This window comes from Sorex fumeus, unplaced genomic scaffold (genome assembly GCF_029834395.1).
Source record: "Sorex fumeus unplaced genomic scaffold, SorFum_2.1 ptg000155l, whole genome shotgun sequence".
NCBI classification, from domain to species: Eukaryota; Metazoa; Chordata; class Mammalia; order Eulipotyphla; family Soricidae; genus Sorex; species Sorex fumeus.
In genome coordinates, this window is record NW_026606212.1 from 2,351,993 (window position 1) to 2,378,228 (window position 26,236).

Genomic DNA, 26,236 nt, shown 5'->3' on the forward strand with positions numbered 1-26,236 from the left:
GCCCACTGGGGCCCCTGCCGGGAGGTGAGGGTTCCCGGGAGGCACCCTGGCCGCAAATGGCCTTTGCGGCCGAGTCTCTCCCTTGCCTGGAGAGGGAGGTGGCCTCCACACTCCCCTGCCGAGCTGCACTGCTTCTCAGTTTTATTCCAAAGTCCTTGGCAAGTCAGCAACCCGCTCACTCGCCTTTATAAGCTGATGCCACCTCGTCCTGGAAGCCCTCCTCCAGCCTGGGCCACTGTGGGATGAACTCTGGCCTCCTGCGCACTCCCTCCTCAGGCTGTGGCTCCTCGCCCGCCCATCTCCTGGGCCCGTCTCCTCTTCTAACTCTGGGGCTGTGTGACGTCGTGATCTCCTCATCTTGGCCAGCAGCATGGTAGGAGAACCAGCCTCTGCTGAGCACTGTCTGTCTGCGAGGCGGTGCTGAGCAGTTCCTTAAATTGCCATCACGGTTGGGGGCGCACAGGAGACGCACTGATGCCCCACGCCCAGGAGCCGCTGCAGATGCTGAGCCCTGCTGGGAAAGTAGAGCCCACCCCCCACCCCCAACACACACACACACACATGCGTGCATGCGGGCGCCCAGCCTGTACCTGCCCAGCCACCCTGCAGGGCATCTGCAAAGGACACGGCTGTCCCCAAGCGGGCTGCGGGCCCCGCCCCCTCGTAAGGGTGCTCTGGCGCTTTTTTTTTTTTTTTTTTTTTTTTTTTTAGTAAAACACCATGAGGTACAGTTGTAGACTTAGAAATTTTTGTGCTTGGGTTTCAGTTATACAATGATCGAGTACCCATCCCTGCACCAGTGCCCATTCGCCACCACCAATGATCCCAGTATCCCTCTCACCCCCCATCCCCCAACCCTACCCTGCCTCTGTGACAGGGCATTCCCTTCTGTTCTCTCTCTCCTTTTGGGTGCTGCGGTTTGCAAAAGAGGCATCGAGTGGCAATCATGTTTGGTCTATAGTCTACTTTCAGCGTACTTCTCCCATCCTGGGAGGATCCTTTATTTATTTATTTATTTATTTATTTATTATCCCTTTATTTGGTGCTCCCTTCTCTATCTGAGCTGCCTTTTCCCCTAGCGTGTGCGGCTGGCCTCCAACACCTCCGTCCCTGCTGCATTTTTGGAGAACGTTCTGAGGACCATCGAGATGTGGAGAGCACCAGGAGGGGCAGCAGCAAGGCGGGTCTGCCAGCAGTCTGTGCAGGACACTCCGTTTTGTTTCGGCAGCTTCCCGCTCCCCCCTACCCTGGGGGGCCCCACTCCAACACTTTCCCCCACCAGAACGTTCTGAGACACCCCCCTCCAGCCCAGCCACACCTGCACCCCGGGCCTAATGCCCGCCATGGCCGCGGCAGAGGGTGGGGTACACGGACCTGTGAATGTGGCTTGTCCCGAGTGACACAGCCTGAGATGCAGGCTTCAGGTCTCGGCTCTGCGGTGCTTTCCGGAACCCAGGGCCTTTATTAAGCACCAGCTGCATGCATCCCCATCTCTCTTCTCCACACTCAGCTTCCCACCCCTTCCTGCCTCCACTGGCTCTCTCTCAGCTCTGCCCACCTGGGAAGGCCAGTTTCCCCTGGCTGCCCCCTGGGCCTGCACTGGGAGGGCCACATTGAGCCACATTCCGGGCCCTGCAGGAGGAGTGGTTGGGAAGAACATTGGTAGCTACCAGGCGCCGCCTAAAAGTGCAGGAAGAGAGGGCAGGGCAGGGGAGAGTCTGCACTCGTTAGCATGCGGGATCTGTGCAGGGGTGAGGCTGGGTGTCTGTCAGTGGGGTCCGCCTGACCCCCCATCCTGCAGAAGCAGAACCTGGGTGAGCAGTGGCCCTGGGTGGCGCCTCTGGGGGTCCACTCAGAGCCAGCTGTCAGGAGAAACGCGAGCGGGGCGGCAGATTCTCCAGTTTCCCGAACAGACCAGCGATTCGGAGCTCCTGGCGTGTGGGCTGCTGGCGCCAGCCATATGCGCGGTGCAGACAGCGCCTCGGAGGCTTCGTTTCCATACGGCCAAGTGCACAGAGCTTAAGTGTGCGACTTGATGAATTTTGATGGCTCCAATATTTTTGACACACTGAGCCACAAGAAAATATACCCGTGGGGTGTAGCTGGCACCAGGCACGGCCATTTTGACCCGTCTGAGGCGGCCTGCGACACCCACGCTGGAGGAGGGACAGCCTCTGACTCTCTCAGCAGGGAGCACAGGCTCGGGAGCCCGAGGTGTGAGTCCTACTTCTGCCACTTTGCTGTGTGACCTTGGGCAGGTTACTCCACCTCTCTGTGTCTGGTTCCCCCCTTGCAAAATGGGGAGACCGTGATACTGGCCTCAGAAGGCTGCACCTATTGACTGAGTTTGCGTGATAAATGCCGAGAGTAGTTTTGGTTTCAAGAGAAGCCCTAACTGCCCTGTCCGGAGTGACCTCTTGCCTCAGTGAGTGTGTGGTCCCAGGGGCTGAACTGGATCGGGGCATACAGTTCAGTCTCTGCCATCGCAGAATCTTCCAGAATAAGGTCCATCCCTTCACCACACATTTTCGTTTCTAAACATTCTATTTATTTGTGGGGAGGAGATTTGGGCGACTCCTGGTGTTGCTCAGGAATCACTCCAGGCAGTGCTCAGGAATCATTCCTGGCGGTGCTCAGGGATGACAGTTTGCAGTGCTCAGGGATCACTCCGGGTGGTGCCCAGGGATTGTTCCTGGTGATGCTCAGGGGACCCGACGGGGGTACCAGGGCCTGAACCAGGCTCGGTCGAGTCCTTGCAGCGCTGGGGATTTGGATCCCTTCCGGGGCCTGGGAGGGCGCTTCCCTCTCCCCCTCAGGAAGGCGCTCTCACGCGTGTGCGAGGGGGACGTTTTGACATTTGAGGTGTGAAGCTGAGTCTGCCCGGCTCCTTCCCAGCAGAGGCTACGCTCGCTTGGGGGCGGCGGGGGCCGCTTGCACCAGCCCCAGCACTGCGCCACACCGTCGGTGCCTTGGAGCCAGAGGCCCGGCTGCACCGCCCGCTCTGCCCGTCCTGCGTGGGACAGGTCTACCAGGCTGCCTCTCCACACCTCCTCCCTGCCTGGGGCACCCCCTGCTGCACAATCCCTGCTGGCGTTTTTTTTTTCTTCCTGGGGATGGGGGGTAAGTCATTTCTCCTCTTTAAACCCTAGAATAAAATGTGAAGGGGGCGTCCTTCCCATTGGTCGTGTCGAGGCTCGAGCCAGTGACAGGCAGGCGGCCGGGGCAGTGGGCTGTGGGCAGTGCTGGGACCTGCAGGCTCCGAGCTCGCCCCCCTCCTGGGCATCTCTGCCGCTTCTGCTCGGTGCCCATCCACACGGAGCCACGGCTCCCCCGCCAGCGGGAGAGGAAATTGGACACGGCCACTTCCCGCGCCCGTGACAGTGACTCTCAATCATGGTCCACTCGCTGGCCACACCCTGGACAGGAAGGGAAACTTCACTCGGCGCTGTCCTTCCAGAGAGCCGTGATCGCTTTCCAGCTCCTGATAGGAACCTAGCGTTGATTTTTTTTTTTAATACCCAAAGCAAAATTTATTTGAAAGCCACCGAAGTAAGCCTCTGTCCCTTTTCTGCCGGAAGCCCCCGGTAGAGAAGCGAAATTGTGTATTCGCTGCTAAAAAAAGCCCCGGCTTATACAATTTTAACAATAGAAAAATGATCTTTGTGCTGCGGTGCATGGATGCTTCAAGGAAAACAGGCGGCCCGTTCAGGTGGCTGGTGAATTACAAATGAGCGGTTCGCCTTTGTTTTGAGTGACAAGCAATTTAAATGCAGTCTTACGTGGAGGCCTGGAAATTCTTTTCCCCCAGAAGAGAGAGAAGGAAGGGGGCTGGGGGGAGAGAGGGGAGGAGCGAGCTTCCTTTCGCGCTGAGCCATGATCTTAGCTGCCACTGAGCGGAGGTGAGAAGTTTGGACTTCATTTGATAATCATAAAATCAGTAGTTTTGTGATTGGACGTAATTGATGATTATACTGTTGCTAATAGCGGGCCTGCCAGCCGCGCTTGTGGGACATTTCATTTTTGGCGCCGCTGCCAAGGCCTGGGGGAGGCTGTCAGGAATGCATCGGGGGGCCGCATTCTGTGGGAGAGAACGTGTTCATTAATGCGACATTTGAAAACGCTTTGCTCCGTGCCTTATTTTTAGCCGGGAATAATCACAAATATTAAAATAAAGTTGCAGCATGTGTCCCCCATCTCATGTCCCCCACCTCGCCAGGCACCCTCGTTTCGAGCCTGGGAAGGCGTCACACCGCCTGCCCCCCGCAAAAAAAAAAAACACCAGCAGGGTGGGGGGTGGTCCACCAGCAGAGAGGGCAGTGACTGTCCGCTCCAGACTGGGGGAGGGACCTCCAGTCCAGTCCCTTCTCTTTACCGATGGGGAAACTGAGGCTCAGAAGGGCAGTGTGACTCCCGAGGGTGCTACTGAAGCCCCGCCATAGTGGACACTCGGTGACTTGGGGGACTTCTGGGGGCTCCTCTTCCTTCCTCCCCCATGTGGGCTTCATTGGAGCTCGCGACCTTGGCTCTCCTGAGAGGGGACCAGCCCTGCGTGGCTCCTGGGGCATCTCCTCCACCCCCCTGAATCTTCCCACAGTGCTCCCAGGAGTTGATGCCCCGGCCCTGCCCCTCCCGCTGCCTAGGTTCTCTCCAGCTGCAGCATGTCAGGACATCCCGCAGCCCCTCAGTTCTTGGGCTGACCCAGGAGGCCCCATTCCAGCAGGGCCTCCCCTGCTACCCACTTTGGCTCACTCACCTTCCACCCAACGGGGCTACATGTTGGTGCTCCCATAAGCCAAATGTGCTTCTGCCCCAGGGCCTTTGCACCTGCCGGTCCTGCTGCTTGGAAAGCCCTTGCCTGGATCTCTGCAAGCTGCTTGCTGTTGGAGCGCACATGCTCCCCCATGCTGCCCGCCTGCTGCCCGTCCCTCCCTGGCCGCCCTCTCGCTTGCTCACGGCCCACATCATTGCTGTGCTTGCCCCTCTCTGCCTGTGAGCCTGTTCCCGGACGCAGGTTTGGTGCGTTTGGCCTGATGTGCGTCTAAACCCGGCACCTAGCCCTGTGTGTCTTTCAAAGTCGCTCTGGAAATGCCTGCTGAGGAGACGCGTGTGCTGCATATCGGGGACAGGACAGGCACTGCGTCGTGCTGTTACATTTTGCTTCTTACATTGTTGTTGTTTATTGGGGGCAACACCCAGCGATGCTCAGGGGTTACTACTGGCTCTGCTCTCGGGGATCACTCCTGGCAGTACTCGGGGGACCATATGGGGCGCCGGGGATGGAACCCGGGTCCACTGTGTGCAAGGCAAGTGCCCTCCCAGCTGCACTGTCTCTCCAGCCCCGTGTGTCACTTCCTTAAATCAGTCCCTGCCTCCAGGTGCGCCCGGTTCAGTTAGGGAAACAACGCAGTCACCCCATCTTCAGGTACTGAGAAGACAAAAGAGCACCAGAGGGAGGTGGCTGCCTGCTGGGGGCATCTAGCGACCCCCAAGTCTCCTGGGCAAACCAGCAGACCCCCCCCCCCGCCCCACCGCAGTCTCCGAGTGCCCCCCCCCATCAGCACATACCTGGTGCTTCTGGTGGGAAACCCAGTACCTCGTTCTCAGTCTCGCGAGAGGAGAGGAGAGAGCGTCCTTTCCTCTGGGAGGGTCGCGCCCTTGCCATCCCACCCCCCAGGCCCCCAGCCCTCATCTTTGGTGCCAGACACGGCTAAAGAGAGCTCCCGTGCATGCATGTGTGTGAATGTGTGTATGTGACTCTGTACATGTAGGATGTGACCGTGTGCACATTATGTGTGACTGCGTGTGAATATGTATGTGTTGTGAACATGTTTGGTTATGTGTGCATGCATGTGTGAATGCGTCAGTGTACAAGTATGTGGTTGTGTTCTGTGACTGCATGTGAATATGAATGAGTGTGGTTGTGTGTGTCGTGTGGCTGCATGTGTGTATGTGTTTTGTGTATGACTGCATGTGAACATGTATGTGTGTGGTTGTGTGCACATGGATATGTGTGTGTTTGTGTGTGCGTGTGTGGCTGGCCACACAGTCTGTGTGTGTGTCGTTGCCCGCCCTGATGTGCAAATGACCTGAGAACATATTCCCAGCATGCCCTGCTCCTGCCGCCCTCCCGGAACCCACGTTCCCTCCCTCTGCGTCCAGGGAGTAGCATCGGGCCGGGGAGGGGGGCGACGGGGGGCCCAGCCCTGCATGGTAAGAGCCCATCCCCGCCCGCCTCGGGGAGGGAGCCCACGTTCTCCTGTTCTCCCGCAGACCCAACCAGCCTCGCCCTCCTGGCGCCCAGGTCCCTCAGACCGGCCCAGCGTGCGCGCATCAGAGCGGGCGGGCGGTGTGAATGCCGGCGCTATTTCTGGGCGTCTGACCTTCTGGGTGTCTGCAGCCGGCCCCCCGCCTCCTCCCTGCCCAGATGGCCTCCAACGCTCTGCCTGACACACGCCAAATCTGTCCTTCCTGAACGTCCTCCCGCCCTTCTGCATGTTGGCCAGCCACGAGCAGAGCCACTGCCTGGCCCCCGGCCTGGCCCGTGCTGACGGGCAGCTGCCCGCCCTGGTCAGTGCCAGATCACTCGCTAAAGATGTTTCCCGCCTCCGTGCCCGCCACCGCTGTAGTCCATTCCTTCCCCTGCCCTGGGCCCGAAGACCAGCCCAGAGGTGACCCAGGGTTCAGCCTTGACACCTCAGAACTGGCCTAGGGTGGTGCCGGCCTGTGGGGCCCCTTCTCCACAGGGTGCCCCGACTCCAGCCTTGTGGAGCCAGAGTGGCTTGAAGTCAGCCCCCCACGCCCCCCCATAGATGAGCCACTATAAAGCGGGATGGGGCCACTGTCCAGTAAGGGACAGTGCCTGGTTCCCAAGTCACAGCCAGAGTCTTCGCCTCATAAAGCGCCTGTTCGCCTGTTGGGTCCACACTCCGCTGAAACTTGACTGTCACGGACAGATCGCCAGCACCAGCCTCGTGTGCGGTGCAGAGTTTGCTTGTCGCTCCACACTCGGTCAGAGGAGATGGGGGCGGGGGGCAGTCCTGTTGATGGGGTTTGTCCGCAGGGGCGACACCGGGCAGTGCCGGGGCTCAAACTCGGGACCTGCAGCATGTGAAGCTGGCGCTCCTCACCGAGCTGCCTCCAGGCCCAGGCACCTGGGTTTTTTTATTAAAAAAAAAAAAAAACTATAGACCCACCAAGTTCATGTGTAGTGCAGGACTTAATCTTGCCTTTCACACTCACAGCGGGGTGAGAGCCACACCCGGCGGTGCTTGGGGGTTGCTCTCGCTCAGTGCTTGGGAGTGACTCAGCAGTGCTCAGGGGACATGTGGTGCTAGCCGCCGACACAAGTGCCATACAGGTGCCCTTACTCTGCGCTCTGTCCAGCCTTGCCCGTCGGCTCCTGCTGGACGCCGCTGTGTGGCACCACAGTCACATGCCGCCCCACCCAAGAGAGACAGCCAGGCGGAGAGCAGTGTCAGCCCCCGATCAGAAGGAGGGAACGTGGGGGGTGACTACAGGGGTGAGACCACGGGCCCGTGGTGCAGTGGTGAGGACCCTCCATGGGGAGAGGAGAGACGTGAAGCCCCAGAAATTGGTCCTCCCCAGGTATGTCCCCTGGGCATCTCTGCCAGTGGGGAGACAGGGCACTGGGTAGCTCTGCACCCCGGTTTCCCCCACTCACGTGCCCCCCAGTCAGAAGCAAGAACTGAGCCCCAGGAACAGGCCAGGAGCTCTGCCTGTCACTGTCACCTTCGCTGTTCACTGGACTCTTCGACATCTCACCAGACCAGAGCACCTTTGCTCTCATTTTCAGCAATATTTCCCAGATGTGTCCCGCCCCACCCCCTGCCCCCTGCCATAGCCATGAATCTGTTTGGTTTTTGATTTTGTTTTTTTTCCATTTTTATTACAAGACACTGTTGAGCCTTCAGGGTCATTCTTTAATACCAGGACCAGCAGTTGGTAACCAGCCACCAGTGCAGGGTCTTTGCCACACCCTGAGTTCCATGCACTGTCACTCAATCCTGGTCATCAGGCCCGGGAGCTCGGGTCTCCTTTTGCCCCAGGATCCGAGAGGACCAGTGATTTCCCCCAAGTCACACAGCTGGACGGATGCAGAGGAGCTGGACTTCGAATCCAGACTCGGGAGCACAACTCCACACTTATCAATTTCCTCCCTGTGTGCCGCCCACACACACCCTCCCGTGCAAAGTGATGGGATTTGCTTGTGGACCCGGATGCTGTGTTTACATGTCATTCTTTCTCTTGTTTCCAAAGGTGGTAGCACTTAGTAAGAGAAGCCAGGAGGCCGAGGCTGCTTTCCTGAGTGTTTACAAGCAATTAATTGAAGCACCAGGTAAGAAACCCTTGGGCGCTGTAAATAACGTGCAAGAAACGGCAGAGTGGGGGGAGGGGGGGGAGACGAGACTGAGCCGTCCATGATGAGAGGTACACCTTACACCTGGGGCAGGCGTGCCCGAGGGAGGCCCACGCGTCTCCCTGCAGCCCCTCCGTCTCCCCCACTCGCTGTGGCGGCCGGGAGGGCCCTGGCCTTCCCCGCAGAGCCAAGGATCCTACCCTCTGGGACCCCCATCCCCTTTGCCGCTAGGGACCAGGCGCCTAGAGTTCTGTCCAGCAGAGGGCGCTGGAGGGCACAGCCCACCTCACAGCCTCAGTGTCTCTTTCCGTGTACACGGAGTGTGCGGACAGACGAGAAATCACGTCCTGCCCTGTTCCCAATGGCTCCCAGAGGTGACAAGCCCGAATGTGGCCCCGCCGATGGAAAGGGAAACAAACCTTCGCCTTGGGGAAGGTTCAGCAGGCGGGAGACAGGGATCACTGAGGGGCGCAGGAGGGGACGAAAGTTCTGGACATGCATCGAGGTGATGGTTGTGCCACACTGAAAAGGCACCACTTTGTCTGTTAAAATGGTCCGTTAGGGCTGGAGAGAGTGTCCACGGGTCGAGGCGCTTACCTTGCACGCAGCTGGTACCACTGAAAGAAATAAAATATTAGAAATCAAGCCGGGGGAGAGTTCCCGGGAGGGTCTGGTGGCTGGGTCTGGGCCTTCCTCTTTGGCGAGTGCGGGCGCATCCAGCTCCGGGCAGAGGTTTGTGGACGCGTTCGTCTCTCTCACCAAGTTCCCCTTTATTCAGCTTGTCCCCTGCCGCCTGCTCGTTTCTGGTCCCCAGTGGGAGCCAGGAGAGTCATGATCTGCTTACCTGAGCTGGAGGGGACCCCTGCAGGCTACCCGGGAGCCCCCAGCTTCTGAGGGCACGTGTGCTCTGCAGACACTCGGGGTGTCTGTCCTCACAGCCTTGTGCTTGGGATCCCTGGACACTTGGAGGATACCCCAGAAGTGCTTCCTGGGAGACCCCTTCCCCGCCCCCACCCACAGTACCACTTTCTCACGGCTCATGTGGACACGACAGTTGAATCAGCCTCTCTAAGCCCCAGCATGTATCAGCGTGTAAGAGTGTGTGTGTGCGCGCATATACCTGCTTGTGCACGCTCATGTATGCGTGTGCATGTCTGTGTGTATGCCTGTGTGCGCACACCCGTGCTTGCACGTACGTGTCTCTGTGTGTGTATGTTTGTGTGTGCATATGCCTGGGTGTGCATGCCTGTGAGTGCATGTGCATGTCTGTGTGTGTGCATATGCCTGTGTGTGCATATGCATGTCTGTGTGTGTATGTGTGTGCGTATGCCTGTGTGTGCATGCCCGTGAATGTGTCTGCATGCGTTCGTGTGCATGTCTCTGTGTGTGCATTTCTGTGTGTGCATGGGTATGCATGTCTGTGTGTGCTTGTATGTGTGTGCGTATGCCTGTGTGTGCTTGTCTGTGTGTGCGCGTGCATGTCTGTGTGTCCATGTATGTGTGTGCGTATGCCTGTGTGCATGCCCATGCGTGTGTGTGTGTGCACACATACACGCTTGTGTGTGTGTGTGCACACATACACGCTTGTGTGTGTGTGTGTGCACACATACACGCTTGTGTGTGTGTGTGTGTGTGTGTGTGTGTGTGTGTGTGTGTGTGGTTGTGCATGCCCATGCATGCATGTGTTTGCTTCCTGAGGAGACGTGAGCTGCTCTGGGCCCGGCCCCAAGTGATGCACAGAGACCCCGGGACGCCCAGTGGTCGTTGGCTGGGTTGACAGACTCCAATGCAGAAGGGTCTCTGGACCCAAAGGCACTTTTTCTTTCTTTCCACTTTCACTCCTCCCTGGTGAGCCTGTGGGCCTGGCCGCACCAGGGATCAAGTGCTTTGAGCTGTTGTGCCCTGGAGGTAGGCAAGAGCATTTATGGAGCACCTAATGTGTGCCCTGCACCCAGGCCAGGAGCTGGCCCAGCCCTGCATGACATTGCATCTGGTGGCAGAGGCAAGGAGGAAACTGGATAAATAAACCTGTCACTGTCCTCCCGTTGTTCATCGATTTGCTCGAGCGGGCCCAGTAACGTCTCCATTGTGAGACTTCTTGTTACTGTGTTTGGCATATCAAATACATCACAGGTAGCTTGCCAGGCTTTGCCGTGCGAGTGAGATACTCTCAGCAGCTTGCCGGGCTCTCCAAGAGGGGCGGAGGAATCGAACCTGGGCCGACCAGGTCAGCCGCGTGCAAGGCAAACACCCTACCTGCTGTGCCCATAAATAAACCATCCTCCAAAAAGTCAGAGGAGGGACCAGAGCAACAGCACAGCGGCTCATCACTTGCCTTGCACCTTGCTGACCTGGGTTTGATCCCCAGCATCCCATATGGTCCCCTGAGCCCCACCAGGAATGATCCCTGAGTGCAGAGCCAGGAGGGAGCCCTGAGCACCACTGGATATGACCCAAAGAACAACAAATCCCAGGGGAGTACCAGAGTGGGGGTCTTGACAAGGGGCTACACCCCACCTGGAGCAGAGCATCATTCCTGGGATTCGTGGTGGAACCCTTCTCTTTCCAGAGCTGACTGTGGGGCACGGGGCTTTCCAGAAGGTTCTGCTGCCCTCCCCGCCTCTCCCCAGACGGTCGGTCACTCTAGACCTGGTGCTGACTCCACACACCTCATTCCTAAGCCCTGCTCCCCAGAAGTAGGGGGCAGGGGAGATGCACGACCCAGCTGTCACCAACCAGAGGACGAGGAGCCCTGAGCACAGAGACGAGCAGCCAAACGGCCCCGTCAGGGGCTCTAATTCATTTTCAAGACATTTAAGAATAACAAAATGTTTTAATGATTTCTTAGGGGAATTAGGAAGACATATTTTTGTTCTCATTAAATTTTCTCCTCAGACACAAGACCCAAATGTCAGATGTGTTTGGGGGCTCAGAGCTTCGCTGCTCGTGATCCCCCCCACCCTCCATAAATATAGCACTCCTAGAGAAGTTGCCAGGATCTGCACTCTCCTGTTTTTATATTTCTTGACAAATTATTTGTCGAAATACTCTTCCCCCCGCCCCGGCACCCAAGTCCTGATTCAACATTTTTGTTTTGAATGACTACTGCCAACACAAATCTTTGGCAGAGAATGCGATACAGCGTGATTGCTCAGCAAGTATTTTGATAAGTGTGCAGCCTGTATGTCTGTAATTACGAAAGAAAACCGTAAATCTTCTGGATATTGTTCACACAGATGTGGCGTGAAGTGAGAAAAAAAGCAGTAAAACGTGTTAAAAGCATAATTAATGTCATTGTTGTGGAGGATGATTTGATTTAAACCTTTCTGACTTCTGTGGCGGTGACGGCTGATTTCTTTATCAGTCTCGCTGAGGCCCAAGGTGTGCGACCTGCGCTGCAGAGAGCTGGCTTGTTAGCTGAGCACAGAGCGAGGGGGCAAGGTCCATCCTGGGTTTGATTCCTGCCCTGCTGTGGTTTGTCACAGCCCACCCAAACGGTCTCTCCCTCCGCTCCTGCTCTCAGGAAGAAGAAGCCAGCCAGGCCCGAGGCTCTGGGTAGGACTCACTCGAGGCTGTGTGACCACGGGCCACTGCCTGACCCTCGCTGATGCCTTTGCCACTGGCAGGGCAGTAGTAACAGAACCCGCCGACCAGACAACGACCGAAGGGTTGGCTTCTCAGGGCCTGGATGCTCTCTGCAGGTTCTACCTCCGTGGCCTGAGGCAGAGCTGACAGGAGTGGGGGACACGCTGCACTGGCATAGATGTCTCAGGACTCTGCTCATTGTCAGGGGGACACAGGACAAGTGACCCAGGGAACAGGGTAACCCAGTCTGCCGACTGGAAAAAGGCTTCATTACGATCTGCTGCCATCAGATGCGGGAAACACATCAGGAGCAGCCAGGCAGGAGTGCACGTTGCATGGCTCCCCCACAGTGCGGCTGCGCGTGTGACAGTCCCGGCTGTGGCTGCCATATCCCTGCTTGGCCGGAACGCGGGGGCTGGGAGAGGGAGCTGGAACTGAACCAGGCTGGAAGTCGCCATAAGCCGGGATTGCGGACAAGGAAGACGAGGAAGGTTTTTCTCCTCGCCGGTGCGTTTTTCGCTCCTTTCTTTGCTAACGCTCGCGTGTCCGATACCATTCAGACGAGTTCTTGCCGGAGTCACCAGTTCCTCTGAACTTTGTCCGCGTTTCCGTGCGTGAGGTCACTGTTTTACTGGTTGGAAGATGCTCTTTGTGTATTAGGGATGTTCATCTTTGTCCTGCTACACACAGTTTACATTTCTTACCCTCTCGGGGAAAGCACAAGAGGTAGGTGGAGCCATACCTGATGGTGGTCAGGGCTTACTCCTAGCCCAGTGCTCAAGGGTCACTCCCAGTGATGCTCAGGGGACTTCCGCAATGCCAGGGATTGGCCCCCGGCCAGGCCCCCGGAGTTCGCTTTTGTTTCCCGGCTCCGTTTTTCTCTTACATGTGGCCCACAGCAGGTGTTCAAATATTTTCTTAATGAAGCAGGGAATCCTGTCAGGTCTTTGGGTTTTATGTTCTGGGTTTTAAAAGCCCTTCTCATCTCCAGTCTGTAGGTTTTTAAATACTTTCTTGATCTGAGTCTTTTTTCATGTGGCCTCATTGCTGGCAGCCCGGAGGGAGGTCATGAATTTCGCCGTTTTTGTGTCAAACAACTTCTGCCGCCATCTAGTGGAAAGGGTGGGGGTTGGCACGTGGGAACCCCTCTCTGCCACCGCACCCCTCTCTTTCCCGAGGAGCTGCAGGGCCACGAAAGAGGGAAAGCTTGAGGGGGTCTGTTTTGCCTTCTATGCTGGACGCACCCAGTGGCTGCAGGTTGGCAGAGGGTTTGGGCCAAAGACTAGAGACCAGCCTCTGCATCAACCACCATCCTTGCAGAGCCGTTTCTGGGGCTCACCCTGTTCGCCCCAGAAAGAATCCGGAGTTCCGACATCCGTCGACGAGCAAGAATCAGGGACGCTGTCTCATTTGCCAAGGTGTCGAAAATCAGATGGGCTGGTCACGTAATGAGATTTAAAGACGACCGCTGGACTAGAGCTGTTACTGATTGGATTCCACGGGATGTCAAAAGACCACGTGGCCGCCCACCTTCCAGATGGTCAGACTTCTTCGTCAAGATCATGAACGATTGGTTTGAGGCCCTTCATGTTCCCGGAGCGAACAGATGCCATTGGGCTACACTAGCACGCGACAGGGACAAATGGAGACGTTACTGGCGCCCGCTCGAGCAAATCGACGACTAACGGGAAGTTAAGTGATTAAGTTAAGTGACCCTGTTCTCAGTAGTCACTGATATCCACAGCTTTCCCTTCAGGGCCAACCTCCTGCCCAAGTGGGCAGCTGTGGAAAGTCAGGCTCAGAGAAGTTCAGCCACTCACCCAAGATCACACAGCGGAAGGGTGCTGGAATTAAGCCACAGCCTCTAAACCAATTTTTAAATTGGGTTAGGATTATTTTTAATTTCAAAACTTGCATGTGGAGGGGCTGGAGTGATAGCACAGTGGGTAGGGCGTTTGCCTTATGTGCGGCCCAACCCGGGTTTGATTCTCAGCATTCCTTATGGTCCCCCGAGCATGGCCAGGAGTAATTCCTGAGTGCATGAACCAGGAGTAACCCCTGTGCATCACTGGGTGTGATCCAAAGAGAACAAAAAAAAGTTAAAAAAAAAACTTGCAAGTGGAGCTGGAGTGATAACACAGCAGGTAGGGCGTTTGCCTTGCACACAGCTGACCCGCGTTCGATTCCCAGCATCCCCTGAGTACTGCCAGGAGTAATTCCTGAGTGCAGAGCCAGGAGTAACCCCTGTGCATCCCCAGGTGTGACCCAAAAAGCAAAAAATAAAAATAAAAACTTGCAAGTGTTTTGGCCCTCAGCCCCACTGGGGAGGGGTCCTCACCACCAACCCGAAAAATAAAAATAAAATTCTCTTTAAAATAAAAAGCAAAGGATATTGGACAAAACCGTTGGGGACTGAGCTCTGGAAACTCTGCATGGGTGCTGGGCCTTTGTGGCGCTGCTGCCAGAGGGAATGGCCAAGATGCCCCCTTGCAGAGCTGGGAGCACTGTGACGAGGCTCCTGGCTTACTGCACAGCAGGTGGATACCAGGCTGAAGGGTCCTCCTGCAGGGGGCCGATCCCCCCATCCTGCCTCTGGGCTTCCGACACCACGTGATTCTCCTGCCGCGCCCCCACCCCCACCACCAGGCCTGGGGGCTCCAGCTCATTTAGCACTACCACCATCTGGAGCGAAGCAGATGCCGCCCCTGCCCACGTGGCACTCGCTGTGCCACCCCAGAGCCACCTGGAGTCACCGGTCCGGTCTCCCCAAGCCTTGGGGTCCCCCTCTGGGAAAGCACGCGTGGGGACGCGCACATTCTCCCCTCTTCCAGGGGATTCAGCGAGGGCAGCAGGGAAGGCCCCAGTCCTGGCCAGCGGCAGCTGGTCCCTGTTACTGCACCAGTGTAGGAAGGGCCCCCGTCCACGCCTGCGCCTGGACACCCCCAAAGCCAGCAGCGGAGGGGCGGAGGCGGTGGGGGCGAGCTCCAGCACCCATCTGGGCACCCAGCGTTCTGCTCCCACGCGGGGTCAGAGGAGCCCAGCCGGCCGCCTGCCCACGCCGCGCCCCCAGCCAGAGCCCAGATGGGCTCAGGCTTCTGTCTCGGGGATATTTCCGAGGGGCGCACGCCTGCGTCTGCATTTATGCATCCTCCACAGCCTCGCCGGCCGGCGCGCCTATAAAAAGCTCTGCATGCCACTTTCCTTCACATGGGCATGGTGGGAGGGATGAGACAGCTCTTCCGGATGCCCAGTTCCCTCGCCTGCACCCCCCACGGCCACGGGAGGGGAAAAACACCACCTCAACATCAGCATCAGCTCTGGTGGGGTGTGGGATGGGGCAGGCCAGGCGCCTCGTTAAAATATTAAAAGTCTATCGGCAGTTTTCTCTAGGACCTGGGTCCAATGTGACCAAAATGAGTGAGTCATTTCACTCAGCAGTTGGTGACCAGATGAGACAAAGGCCTGGTCCCCTCCTGCTGCATCCAGCCACGGGGTTTTGCTGTCTTCAGATGTTCCTTGAGGTCCTGTTTCACACCTTTTCATTTAGGTGGACTGGAAGGCATGAGGGGTTTGATTAGTTAGCGGGGTTGTTTTGTTGTTGTTGTTGTTTTTGGATTCTGGGCCACCCCTCACCATGCTGGTGGACCAGCCTGAGGCCAACACCTGTGGCTATTTGCAAATTGTGGGTCAGGGTCCCACACACTGGCTGTGTCCCGTGTGTTGCAGGCTGAAAGGGGGAGCCCCTTCATGCTTTGGGCCCCTTGAAGCCCCTTCATGCTTCATAATCACCTCCGGGGAGGTGCCAAGCTCTGCGGAAACTGGGTCCCACCAAGGACGGAAGGGCCAGTCTCTGCTCCTGCCCTGGGGGTGGGGGCACACTCCGGGGGCCTGGCATCGCTGGCTGTCCTGGTGCACCAGGCCCTGCAGGGAACTTTGAGGCCTTACATGCTGGTGGCACCTTTCTACCTCCTTCCATATAATGTGTACGAGAATTAGACTAAATATTCTTTTAGAATAGATGTGTTAAAACCTTGAGTCACTGGGCCTGTGGAGAGGCTCAAAGGGCAGAACACAGGCTTTGCATATGGAGGGCCTTGAGGGGGGCCTGGGTTCAGTTCTAGGCACTGCATGGTCCCCAGCACTGCCAGAAGCAACCTCTGAGCTGAGAATAACCTCTGAGCTCCCCTAGATGTGCCCTCCACCCCTCAAAACAAAACAAAACAAAAATGACTTAGATGCAAACAAGGTTGAGACGGTCATTTTGGGGGACAGGCTCTGTTTCTGAATCTGAATGCTCTGAAGCTTCCTGTGCAGACACGAGTTTGGCCCTCGTGGCCGTGGGAGGCGCCAGTACCGCCCTGGGGCGTCTGAGTCCATCAGCTCCACAGTCTGTGACTGCCCTGTCCACTGATGGGAAACCGTGGCTGGAGAGCAGTCGTGGCCCCTCCGAGAGTGGCAGGTGATGTGCAGATATTTGGGGGCTTCAGTACAGGGGGGCAGGAGAGCCTTCGTGTGGCACCTGGCTCGGGGACAAAGAGGAAGGAAGAATTTGTAGGGGAGACTCCCGCCGGGGCCACAGCCCAAGACGGAGAGTCTAATCCGGGGCCTCTCACTGGTTCGGCCTGCGCCAGCGGAACCCTCAGTTCTTGGCGGGGGTCCCCTCCAGAGAAGCACGTCCCATGGCCATGCAGGTGGCTCCGCGCCGCTGTGCTGTGTCCTGGGAACATGGAGGCCTCAGAGACTGTTGACAGCTTCGTTGTGTCAGGTTCAGCTGTTTAATCCCCCCCCTCCATGAGCACCCGGCCCAGCTCCTCAGCCTTCTCGGTCCAGACACCCGATCCAGGAATTCCGACTTGGGAGACCAGAGAGGGCTGGCGACGTGTCTAGGGACACACAGCGCGCTGGCAGCGAGGCCAGGAACACAGGCCCGGGCCTTGCACCATGGCCCCGACGCCAGGTAGCTCCCCTGGGCCCTGTCGCAAGGCCGTGTGACTTTGTCTGTGGCAGCTCAGCACCCGTGCCGAGGTTCTTCCAAGTCGGGGAGCGGACGATCAGGGAGGAAGGAACCCGGTGCGGAGCTGGCGAGACGCGGGCGACCGCCTCTTGGTCCAGGGCACGGCGTCTGATTGGCTGTCGGCCTCACGTGGCTCCAGCGGCAACGGCGGATTGGCTGTCTGTCTCACGTGACCCCAGGAGCCCGCGCCCTCTGATTGGCTGTCCTGCCTCGTGACTCGGGGAACCGGCCTCGTTTGCCGCGTCGCTCGGTCTCAAGTGACTCCCTGGCAGCCGAGAAGAAGCTCACGTTCTGTCAGGCCCCGTGCCCTGACGGGGGCTGGGGGCTCGGCGGGCAAAGCGGAGAGAGGGTCCGCGTCACGGGGTGCCCCTGTCGCCTTCCCGAGGGACAGTCGCTCACCCGGACCCGCCTCCTCAGTCCTCAGACCTGACAGAGGCGTTGAACTCGGTGCACGCAGCCAGAACGCGCCTCCAGCTCACCCCCGCGGGGACCCCCGGGCCCCAGCCCGCGCCTGCAGATCCCTGGCAGCCGTCGCTGCCCCACCTCCAGGAAGTGAAGGGGCCTCAGTTTCCCCATTTGTGAACCGGGCACACGACAGAGTGCGCCTCACAGGGCTCTGGTACATTGAACCGGGTTCTTGGCCGCCAGGCACCATCTGCAGTCAGCCTGACTGAGCCTCTGAGGCCCGACACTTTCCCCTCAAGTTGGGGGGCCCGGGGGCAGCAGCCCAGGACCCAGCCGTTGCCTGGCCCTGGCAACACCTGAGCTTCCCTCTGGAGAAGCCGGAAGGTGGTGTTCCCCCCCCCCCCAATTCCTCAGCGGGGAAACTGAGGCTCCAGCTGAACTTCAGGCTTTGCAAGGCCACCAGCTGGGTTCTCCCTGGGACCACCAAACTGAGACTGGGAGAGCACCATGCCCCTGCTCTGAGAGGTGGCCTAGGGCCACCCCGCCAGCCCCCGAGGGCAGATGCCCAGCACTGCCCCCCCCCATGGCAGGTGACAGGCCAACGCCTCCCACTGCCCAGGGAGGCTGGGAGCCCTCCAGGGCGGACTCACCACCAAGCCCACTCCCTGTTTATCTAACTTCACTGACCCCGGCAGAGCTTCCCTCCCTTTTCATCCTTTCTCAAAAAAACCAGGACACAATAGGAAGCGTTTCCTTGAACTTATTAAAAAATCCAGACTTGTAAATTAATTTGTCCGTGTTGTACAAAGGCAGTGCAGATGGACTCATTAGCATGCACACAACAAATAATTATAGATGAATTTTTAGCTGGCCTGCCTAATGCTCTTGCTGGGTTAATTATGTCAATGTATAATTACATCAGCCCGGGGAGACATAATGGCGTACCCCGCTGAGCGGGCCCTGCCTAATGACAGGGCGTGGGGGGTGCCACAGAGGAAAGGTGCCCAGCCTTCCCCGCACCTGCCTGCCATGCACAACTGCCCGGTGTCCTCGCTTCCTGATGCCGGAACGTAGGCTGGACTCTAGGGACCAAACCAGAGGCCACCTTGTTCCAGCCGGACCTGAAAGCCCCAGAGAACCACCCCTGTCTTGTTACTTCAGTTGGCAGTTCTTGGGTCAGACTGTGTCAGGCTTCATGTTAAGCGTCAGGGGTCCAGTGGAGCCCACTCAGATGCTGTCTCTTCCGTCCCCCTGCGTGACTTAGCATTCTGTGAGTATTCGTTAGGGAATTTTGCAAATCAATTACAAATTGTAATCACAGAGTCCAGCGAAAGAAAGGGCAGGCAGCTGGAAGAGCTCCTGCCTGAGGGCTGGTTGGTCAGGGAAGGCTTCCTGGAAGAAGCGGCATTTGAGTTGCAATATGAAAAGGGAGGAATCATTAAACAGCTGGATGGTGGGCCATGTGCCTGGCAGCAACTCCTGCCTCTGCCGAGGCTCTGGAGTGGAAAGGAGCATTTGAGGGACAGTGGCCTTGTTCTCTCTGTGCAGACCCTGTACCTGTGTTTGAGGCGGCGCGTAACCTCGACGACAGACTGCAGACCCCCAGCCTTGACCACAGCGGGCCACCCCGGCGGGACGTCCACAACGCGTGGAAGAGGCACCCGGAGCTTCTCAGCCCCAAAGGTGCGGACCACGGGGCCGTGGCCACCAGGCTGTGCCCCAGGCAGCGATGGAGAGTCCTGGAGCTGGTGGTGGGGGTGGATCAGGCGAACCTGGTCAGACAGGGCCCTCGAAGTCCTGGGTTTGAGGGGTGGGATATTGCCTGAGTGCCCCTGCCCTCCGCCCCATTGCATTCAGGCTACTGATAACTGAGAAGGAGTACACCCCCTCCAACCACACCCAGGGCCCCAAACGAAGCCGTACCCCACTGCCAAAGAAATGGGCATTTAAAGTGGGGGCCCAGGGACTGGAGTGATAGCATACCAGGTAGGGAGTTTGCCTTGCATGCTGCCAACCCGGGTTCGAATCCCAGCATCCCATTATGGTCCCCTGAGCACCACCAGGAGTAATTCCTGAGTGCAAAGTCAGGAGTAACCCCTGAGCATCGCCGGGAGTGACCCAAAAATCACATAAATAATAAATAAAGTGGGGGCCCAGCTATTCTGCTGCTTGCTAGGTAAAAGCCCAAATTACAGGAAGCAGGCAGGGGCTCACCCCAAATCATGAGACCCGATGACCACACCGCCCCAGGAGCCCATGGTGGGCATGGTCCAATGTGTGGAAATAGGCGTGGTCGCCACATCTGGGGAGTGTGACCTGCCCCGGGGAGGAAGGAGGCTCCAACCTGCGCTGCAAGCAGGACAGGAAGCTGCAGGAAGACACGAGGCCAAGAGGACAGAGCCAGCCCAGAGGACACCCCTGGTCTGAGGGCAGCACCGTGGTCTGTCTACGTAGCAGTCACCCCCACAGAGAGGGGCATTGCATAGCATTGCTGTGGGAATCGTGGCTCTGAATCGCACCCTTTAAGAGGTCACATCACTCCAAGAAGAGAGCCAGGGAGGTAGGACGAGGCACCCCAACCCGGGGCAGCCCAGCTCCAGTTCTGGACACCACATGGCACCCCGCTCACTACTGGGGTGGTCTGCCATTGGGAAACGCTGCTGGGCCTATGGTGGCCCCAACAGCAGCAGGAGAGGCCAAGGAGACAGGAGGCTGGCATGCTGCTGCTGTCCAGGGCTTCCCCAAGGGACCCAATCATTCTGCCAGTCGTGAGGTCAGGCCCTCCATGACTGCTTCTCCCTCTTCTTCCCCGCAGAGCAGAGAGAGGGGACATCTCCCGCGGGGGCCACGCTGACCGAGGGCGGCCGCCTCCCCGGCATTCCCGGCAAAACCCTCCTGACAGAGACTTTGCTGCAGAGAAATGAGGTGGAGAAGCAGAAGTGAGTGGGAAGGGCGACGGGCTCAGGGACCCCCTGGGAATGTAGGTCAGGGACAAGCTGCAGGCCTGGCTTTGAGCTCCAGCTCAGCAACCCACTGGCCAGGGTTGGGCAGGTCACATCACCTCTCTGCGCCTCAGTTTCCTCATCTGGAAAAAAGGGGTAATGGCAGGGTATTAGACTGGCCAGTGAGACCGAAGCAGAAGGGTTTTTTGAACACTCAGTAATAGCTGGATTCCAGGGACCTGGTCACAGGCTCCGAGCTGGCCAGCAGATGGCCACATTGGCGCTGGGGTCTTACCACATGGAGCAAGACCATCCACCTTACAGCCTCGCCTCGGCTCCTGTGTTTCAGGATGGTGGGCATGGGGACCTCCCAGGGGACGCAGCTCCCACTGGCCTCAGATTCTGGGGTTTGTTCCATTCTCCTTCAGTCACCTGTCTGTTCCTTCCTTCCTGACCCCCTTCCACATGGTGGTGACCAGCGACAGTGGTCAGCAGTGTTCTTGGAACACGCTGCAGTGAATAAAATGCCCTCCAGGAGGACAGACTGCCCACTCCCCACTAACATACAGCTAGGACCCCTGTCTCTATTCGGGTGACCCCCCACGTGGCCTGAAGGCATCCCAGACTCCTGCCACAGCAGGGGCAAACATCCTCCAGCACAGCCTGGTGACAAACGACAGGAGCTGCTGGGGGTACCTCCCGCCAACTACGATTCTAGCGGAAACCCCCTTTTCAGATGGGGAAACTGAGGCCCAGAGAGGTAGGTGGTTCCTATAGGCCCCCCGAAAGTACCACCAGCCTTAGTGTGAGGTCGCAGTCCACAGAGAAGAGGGCAGCCAGGTGGGGAGTGGCCACATACAAGGGGCCTGGGGGGCAGTCGGGGTCCCGGTCCCCGAGCGTGAGCAGACTCAGTCTCTCCACAGGGGCCTTCAGGAAGTACAGATCACTTTGGCAGCCAGACTGGGGGAGGCCGAGGAGAAAATCAAGGTCCTGCATTCAGGTACGTGCCGGGCCTGGCATGCCGGGAGGAGTGGATGGGGCAGTGCCATGGTGTCCGAGGAGCAGGATGGACAGAAGGAGTCTGGGGCGGGGATCCCTGTCACGGGAGTCTGAGCCCCCGTGCCTGGAGACCACACTACAGGGAGAGGCTTGAGGGTCCAAAACCACCCAGTTAGTGGGGTGCTCCCCCCCACTCAGAAAACCAGCTTTGTCTGCAGTGCTGGCTGGGCCCCTCCAATCTCCTGGAGTGGCCAGTGGTGTCCACGTCTGCTCACTGGGCTGCCCCCAGTATCGGACAGACCCGAGAAAGTCTCGGCGCCTCTTTCTGACTTTGTGCTTTTCCAGCATTAAAGGCCACCCAGACGGAGCTGCTGGAGCTGCGGCGGAAGTACGATGAGGAGGCTGCAAGCAAGTAGGTAGACACCTGGCTGAGGTGTCCCTCCTCCCTCTGACCCTCCCAGACATGCCTCCTCCCTTTAATCCTCCAGACGTGCCTCCTCCCTTTCAATCTCCGGGACAGGCCCCCTCCCTCCCGCCCTCCCAATAGAATTAGGGACTGTGATTCAGAGTAGTCAGGGAGGGCTTCCCAGTGGAGGTGACCTTCAGACTGAGACCTGACATGAGAAGCATGACAGGAAGGATGTGCCAGGTGGTGGTGACGGCGCACTGAGCAGAGGCCCTGCATGTGTGGAAGCACACTCCCACTTTTTGGCACGGGGAGACCCTCTCAGTGCTGGTGGTCTGGGCAAGGCAGGTGGGCACAAGGCCAGGGAGGCGGCTGGGGGTGGTGGAGTGAGGGCATCCGGGCCTGTCCTGCAGCAGGAAGGGACTCCCGAGGGCAGCACCGAGAAAAGCAAGAGGAGGGGGCACAGCCTGGAAGGGACAGCGCTGCCCCCTTACCCATACACGCTGTGCTGCAATGCGGCTGCTCTGGGGGGTGCTGGGGCGGGTTGGGGGGTGCCGTGCAGACCCTCCTCAGGGCCTCATCTTTCTGTCTCAGGGCAGATGAAGTCGGCCTCATCATGACCAACCTGGAGAAAGCCAATCAGGTGAGAGGAACACAGAGCACCCTCAGCAGGGGGCTGGGCTGGGGGCAGGGCATGGGCCAGGGCACAGGTGCTGACCCCCCACTGTGGTCAGGGTAGAGGGGGGAGCAGGGAGGGGCCGCCTGCACAGGTGAGGAAACACCATCCAACCCACATGCCCATCCTCGGCCCAGCAGTGACACAGGGGTCCAATGCAGGAGTCCCTGAGCCAGACTCAATGCAGGGGCACATGCCCAGAGCCGGGCGGCATAGGGACCACACACACACACACACACACACACACACACACACACATACACATACACCCTGGGTCTCCTCCAGCCTCAGCCTCCTCATCTAAACACAGCTGTGCCCGCTGGACCCAGCCTTCTTGGGCCCTTCTTCTCTGTGTCACTTGGGTTCTTGTGCGTCCTTGGGCCTCCCCCCGGGTGGGAAGGGGGTTCCTGCTGCCACCCTCCCATATGCTCCCATCGTGGAAATAGAATTTGTCAGAAGCTGGGCAGGAAGAATCTGAGGTCCTGTTCGCTGGCTCGGTGGCCGAGACCCTCTGGTCCACACTGAGGGGGCGTCTCCGAACCCCTCCATATCTGGAGCCACGCAGCTCTGTGGTGGAACCACCTCCCAGGACAATGAACCCTAGAGGTCCAAGAGAATCGGGGGAGGAACGGGGCCACCCCTCCCGCAGCCCACAGCTCCCCCACACACACTGCCCAGCCCCCCTGACAGTGGGTCTGCAGGCCTGTTCTGTCCGCGGCGTCTGTCTGTGTGACAGCCGATGGCTCAGGCGCACAAGCCGGTTCACACAAGTACGTTGCCAGAAGTGGAACCCCGGGGTCTGTGGCTCGGTGGCCAGGCTGCCCCCCTCAGGGTTTTGTTTCTTCACACTCGCTGGCCTCCTCAAACATCCTCAGAGAGATGGGGGATCTCTGCCGCAAGAGGCTTTTAAGAAAACAAGATCCGCCAGTAGGCTGCAGAGGGAGTCTGAAGTTTTATTGGGAAGAAAATCCAGGCCAGCTCCCCAGCATGAAGGTGTGGAACAGACACCCCCCGGCACACGATCTGCTCCCTCACCTAGGGTTCGCCCCTACTCTACAGACTGTGGGAGAGGGGGTGACTCCCCTCAATGGTGTTCTCACACGGTTCCAGCCACCACTTTCCCTGCAGGGACCGTGGGAGCAGGTGCCCCCAAGACGGGGGATGTCTCTCCGGGCCGTGGCGAGCAGGAGGGCAGACCCAACCTTCTTACATTTTTACATTCTGCACGGAAGTCCTTTTCTGCAGGAAAAAAGACTTGGAGTCTTTTTGTTTGTTTGGGTTTTAGATTTGGGGTCATACCTGGCACTGCCCGAAGCATACTCCTAGAGGTGTGCTTAGGGATCACTCCTGGCTGTGCTCGGGACAATAGGGGGTGCCACTGTGCTGTCTCTCTGGTCCCAGAGATTTAGGATCTTAAACCCCGGCTCTCCAGGGCCTGGAAACTCGCCCCCAGGGAAGTCCGTCTTGCAGGCTCTCACCAGCTAATAAGCTGAAAGTGGGTTTCCAGGGCTTTCCGCATAGCCCAGATGCCACTTTTCCATCAGATTTGCTCAGAAGCATGAAATATTTCCTCCCCAACCCACATAACCCCAAACCGAACTGACCTGAGCCATTTCCAGAACTCGGCAAATACCAGCAGAGGACTAGGTGTGCCCGTGGGGGTGCCAGTGCCCATGGGGGTGCGGGTCATGTGCCGTGAACCGAGTGCTTTGTCACCTCGGCCTTGGCAGAATCGGCATGGTGTCCAGGGGGGGCCTCGCCAGCCACAGATGGGTCCAGTGGTCCTTTGTGCTTTCCCATCTTGCACTTGGGCACCTCTGGCCGCCCTGGTGGTGAGAGCCCAGCTGTTCAGGCATGGCATCCATCTCCGTGCCCAGCACCCAGGATCCCCCTTTGACAGAGAGGGACACTGACCTCTGGAGCCAAGACCAGGAGATGAATTTTGCTACCCATGGTCAGGCCAGTAGGACGCGGGGCACAACTTCCCCTGCAGACACAACGGGGCCCCCAGTCCTTGGTGCTGCTTTCCAGGCTTCTTTTTGCTTGGCTTTGGGCCTATACCCGGTGGTATGCAAGACTCCTGGCTCTGTGCTCAGAGATCACTCCCGGTGTGACTCTGGGACTCGAACCCGGCTCAGCCGCATCTCCAGGCTTTTTCTCCTTAGACACTCTGGGAGACTTCAGCGTGTCTGTCAGCACAGTTCCTGTCGAATTCTGGTGTAGAGGGTTTTCAGCACGTTGCATTGTCTCTTTCACAAAAGGAAACTGAGGCCCAGGTAGTGGAAGCCGCCTGCTTGGGGCACCTGCAGCAGTTTGTGAGTTGGGGTGCCACGTTGAAGACACCCACATGACCCGCAGGCCAGGGATTGAATCTGACCTTCTGAGGTTTTCTGTCTGAAGTGGCCGGAAGTGTGAGCAAAACGTACTGCATCATCAAGACTGAATCTGGGGGCTGGAGCGATAGCACAGTGGACAGGGCGTTTGCCTTGCAGGCGACCAACCTGGGTTTTGTCCCTGGCATCCCGTGTGGTCCCCTGAGCACTGCCAGGAGTAATTTCTGAGTGTAGAGCCAGGAGGAACCCTGTGCATCGCCGGGTGTGACCTCAAAAAAAAAAACTGCATCTGCCTCCTGGCCCCTCTGGGTGTGCTGTGACATCCTGACAACCCCCCCACCTGCCCCAGTGCAGGTCCCAGCAGTTGGCGCTGTCCTCCCGGCTCAGACATGGGCTGGGGTGCTGCTTGCTTTGGCCCTTCCCCGTACTCTGCGGCCAGTCAGAAAGCGGGGCCCTGCCTCCCTGGCGCAGGCACACGGGGTGCAGAGCGGCTCTGCAGCACCCCTGGGCCACACTCACCACCTTCTCCTCCCCAGCGAGCAGAAGCTGCCCAGCGGGAGGTGGAGAGTCTCCGGGAACAACTGGCCTCCGTCAACAGCTCCATCCGCCTGGCCTGCTGCTCCCCGCAGGGACCCAGCGGGGTAAGGACAGTGGGGAGGCCCCGTGGGCGACACCTTGGCAGCCCTGGGAGCCAGTGGGCGTCATGCCTTCTGCCGGATGCCAAAGCTGGTAGCACCGCCCCACAGCTTGGGTGACAGACACCAGTGGTCGCTGTCGACCACCAGACCACCAGTCTTGCGGGCTCCATCCCTGCAGACGGAGACAGTGCCCAATCTGAGGTCAACACTGGCCCCCTCAATGTGCCCAGAGGATTCGACTGAACTTTCCCAACCAGCCACAGGCGACTGTGACGGTCGTTTGTTCTGCGGCTCCCGCAAGACCAACCAGTCACTATATCTTCCTCCGCCCTCCTCGCTGGTGCCCCTCTAAGGCATCGGGGATTTCCTGCTGAGGGGTCTTAGCCAGCACACTGCCCTCTTGTTGCTCCTTCGTCTTCCCTGGGGATCTTCACGGGTCCTTCCCAAGTCCCGGGTCTACCCCAGACCCCACACAGCCCTGGTACATGGCTCCGGAGCGGCCTCCGTGGTCTCCTCTCGCCAGTACACACCCCTGCATGTCCACCCCTGCCTTTCCCTTCACACCCAGCATGTGTCACCATGAACATGTGCTGCTGTGCAGGTATGTTGACCGCATCTGAAGCAACTGATCCTCAGTCTAGCGGTGCCTCAGTTTCCCCACTTGTATCCGTCAGCCCTTCCTCACAGGGTTAGCGTGAGAGCATTCTGCGCAGCCCACCCACCTGGGATCTTGGCTCTCAGCGGGAAACATTTGGCCCCCGTCCCGCCGTGCTGGCGTGTGGGGTGTGTCTAGAGCACACGTGTGTCTGTGTGTGTGTCCATCTGCACAGTTCCTTGCTGCCTGTGAGTTTTTTGTGTGTG

The 26,236-nt window shown here is 58.4% G+C and overlaps 1 protein-coding gene across 3 annotated transcripts in view; it reads left to right on the forward strand.

Moving 5' to 3' along the window:
* Positions 1-26,236, forward strand: part of CUX2 (cut like homeobox 2) — a 169,887-nt gene that overhangs the window by 128,501 nt on the left and 15,150 nt on the right. For all 3 annotated transcript variants that reach the window (XM_056107231.1, XM_056107233.1, XM_056107232.1), the window contains exons 4-10: positions 8,278-8,356; positions 18,930-19,064; positions 20,197-20,320; positions 21,247-21,323; positions 21,668-21,734; positions 22,323-22,371; positions 25,274-25,378. In XM_056107231.1, the coding sequence (XP_055963206.1) occupies positions 8,278-8,356; positions 18,930-19,064; positions 20,197-20,320; positions 21,247-21,323; positions 21,668-21,734; positions 22,323-22,371; positions 25,274-25,378 (636 nt within the window). The remainder of the gene's footprint in view (positions 1-8,277; positions 8,357-18,929; positions 19,065-20,196; positions 20,321-21,246; positions 21,324-21,667; positions 21,735-22,322; positions 22,372-25,273; positions 25,379-26,236) is intronic.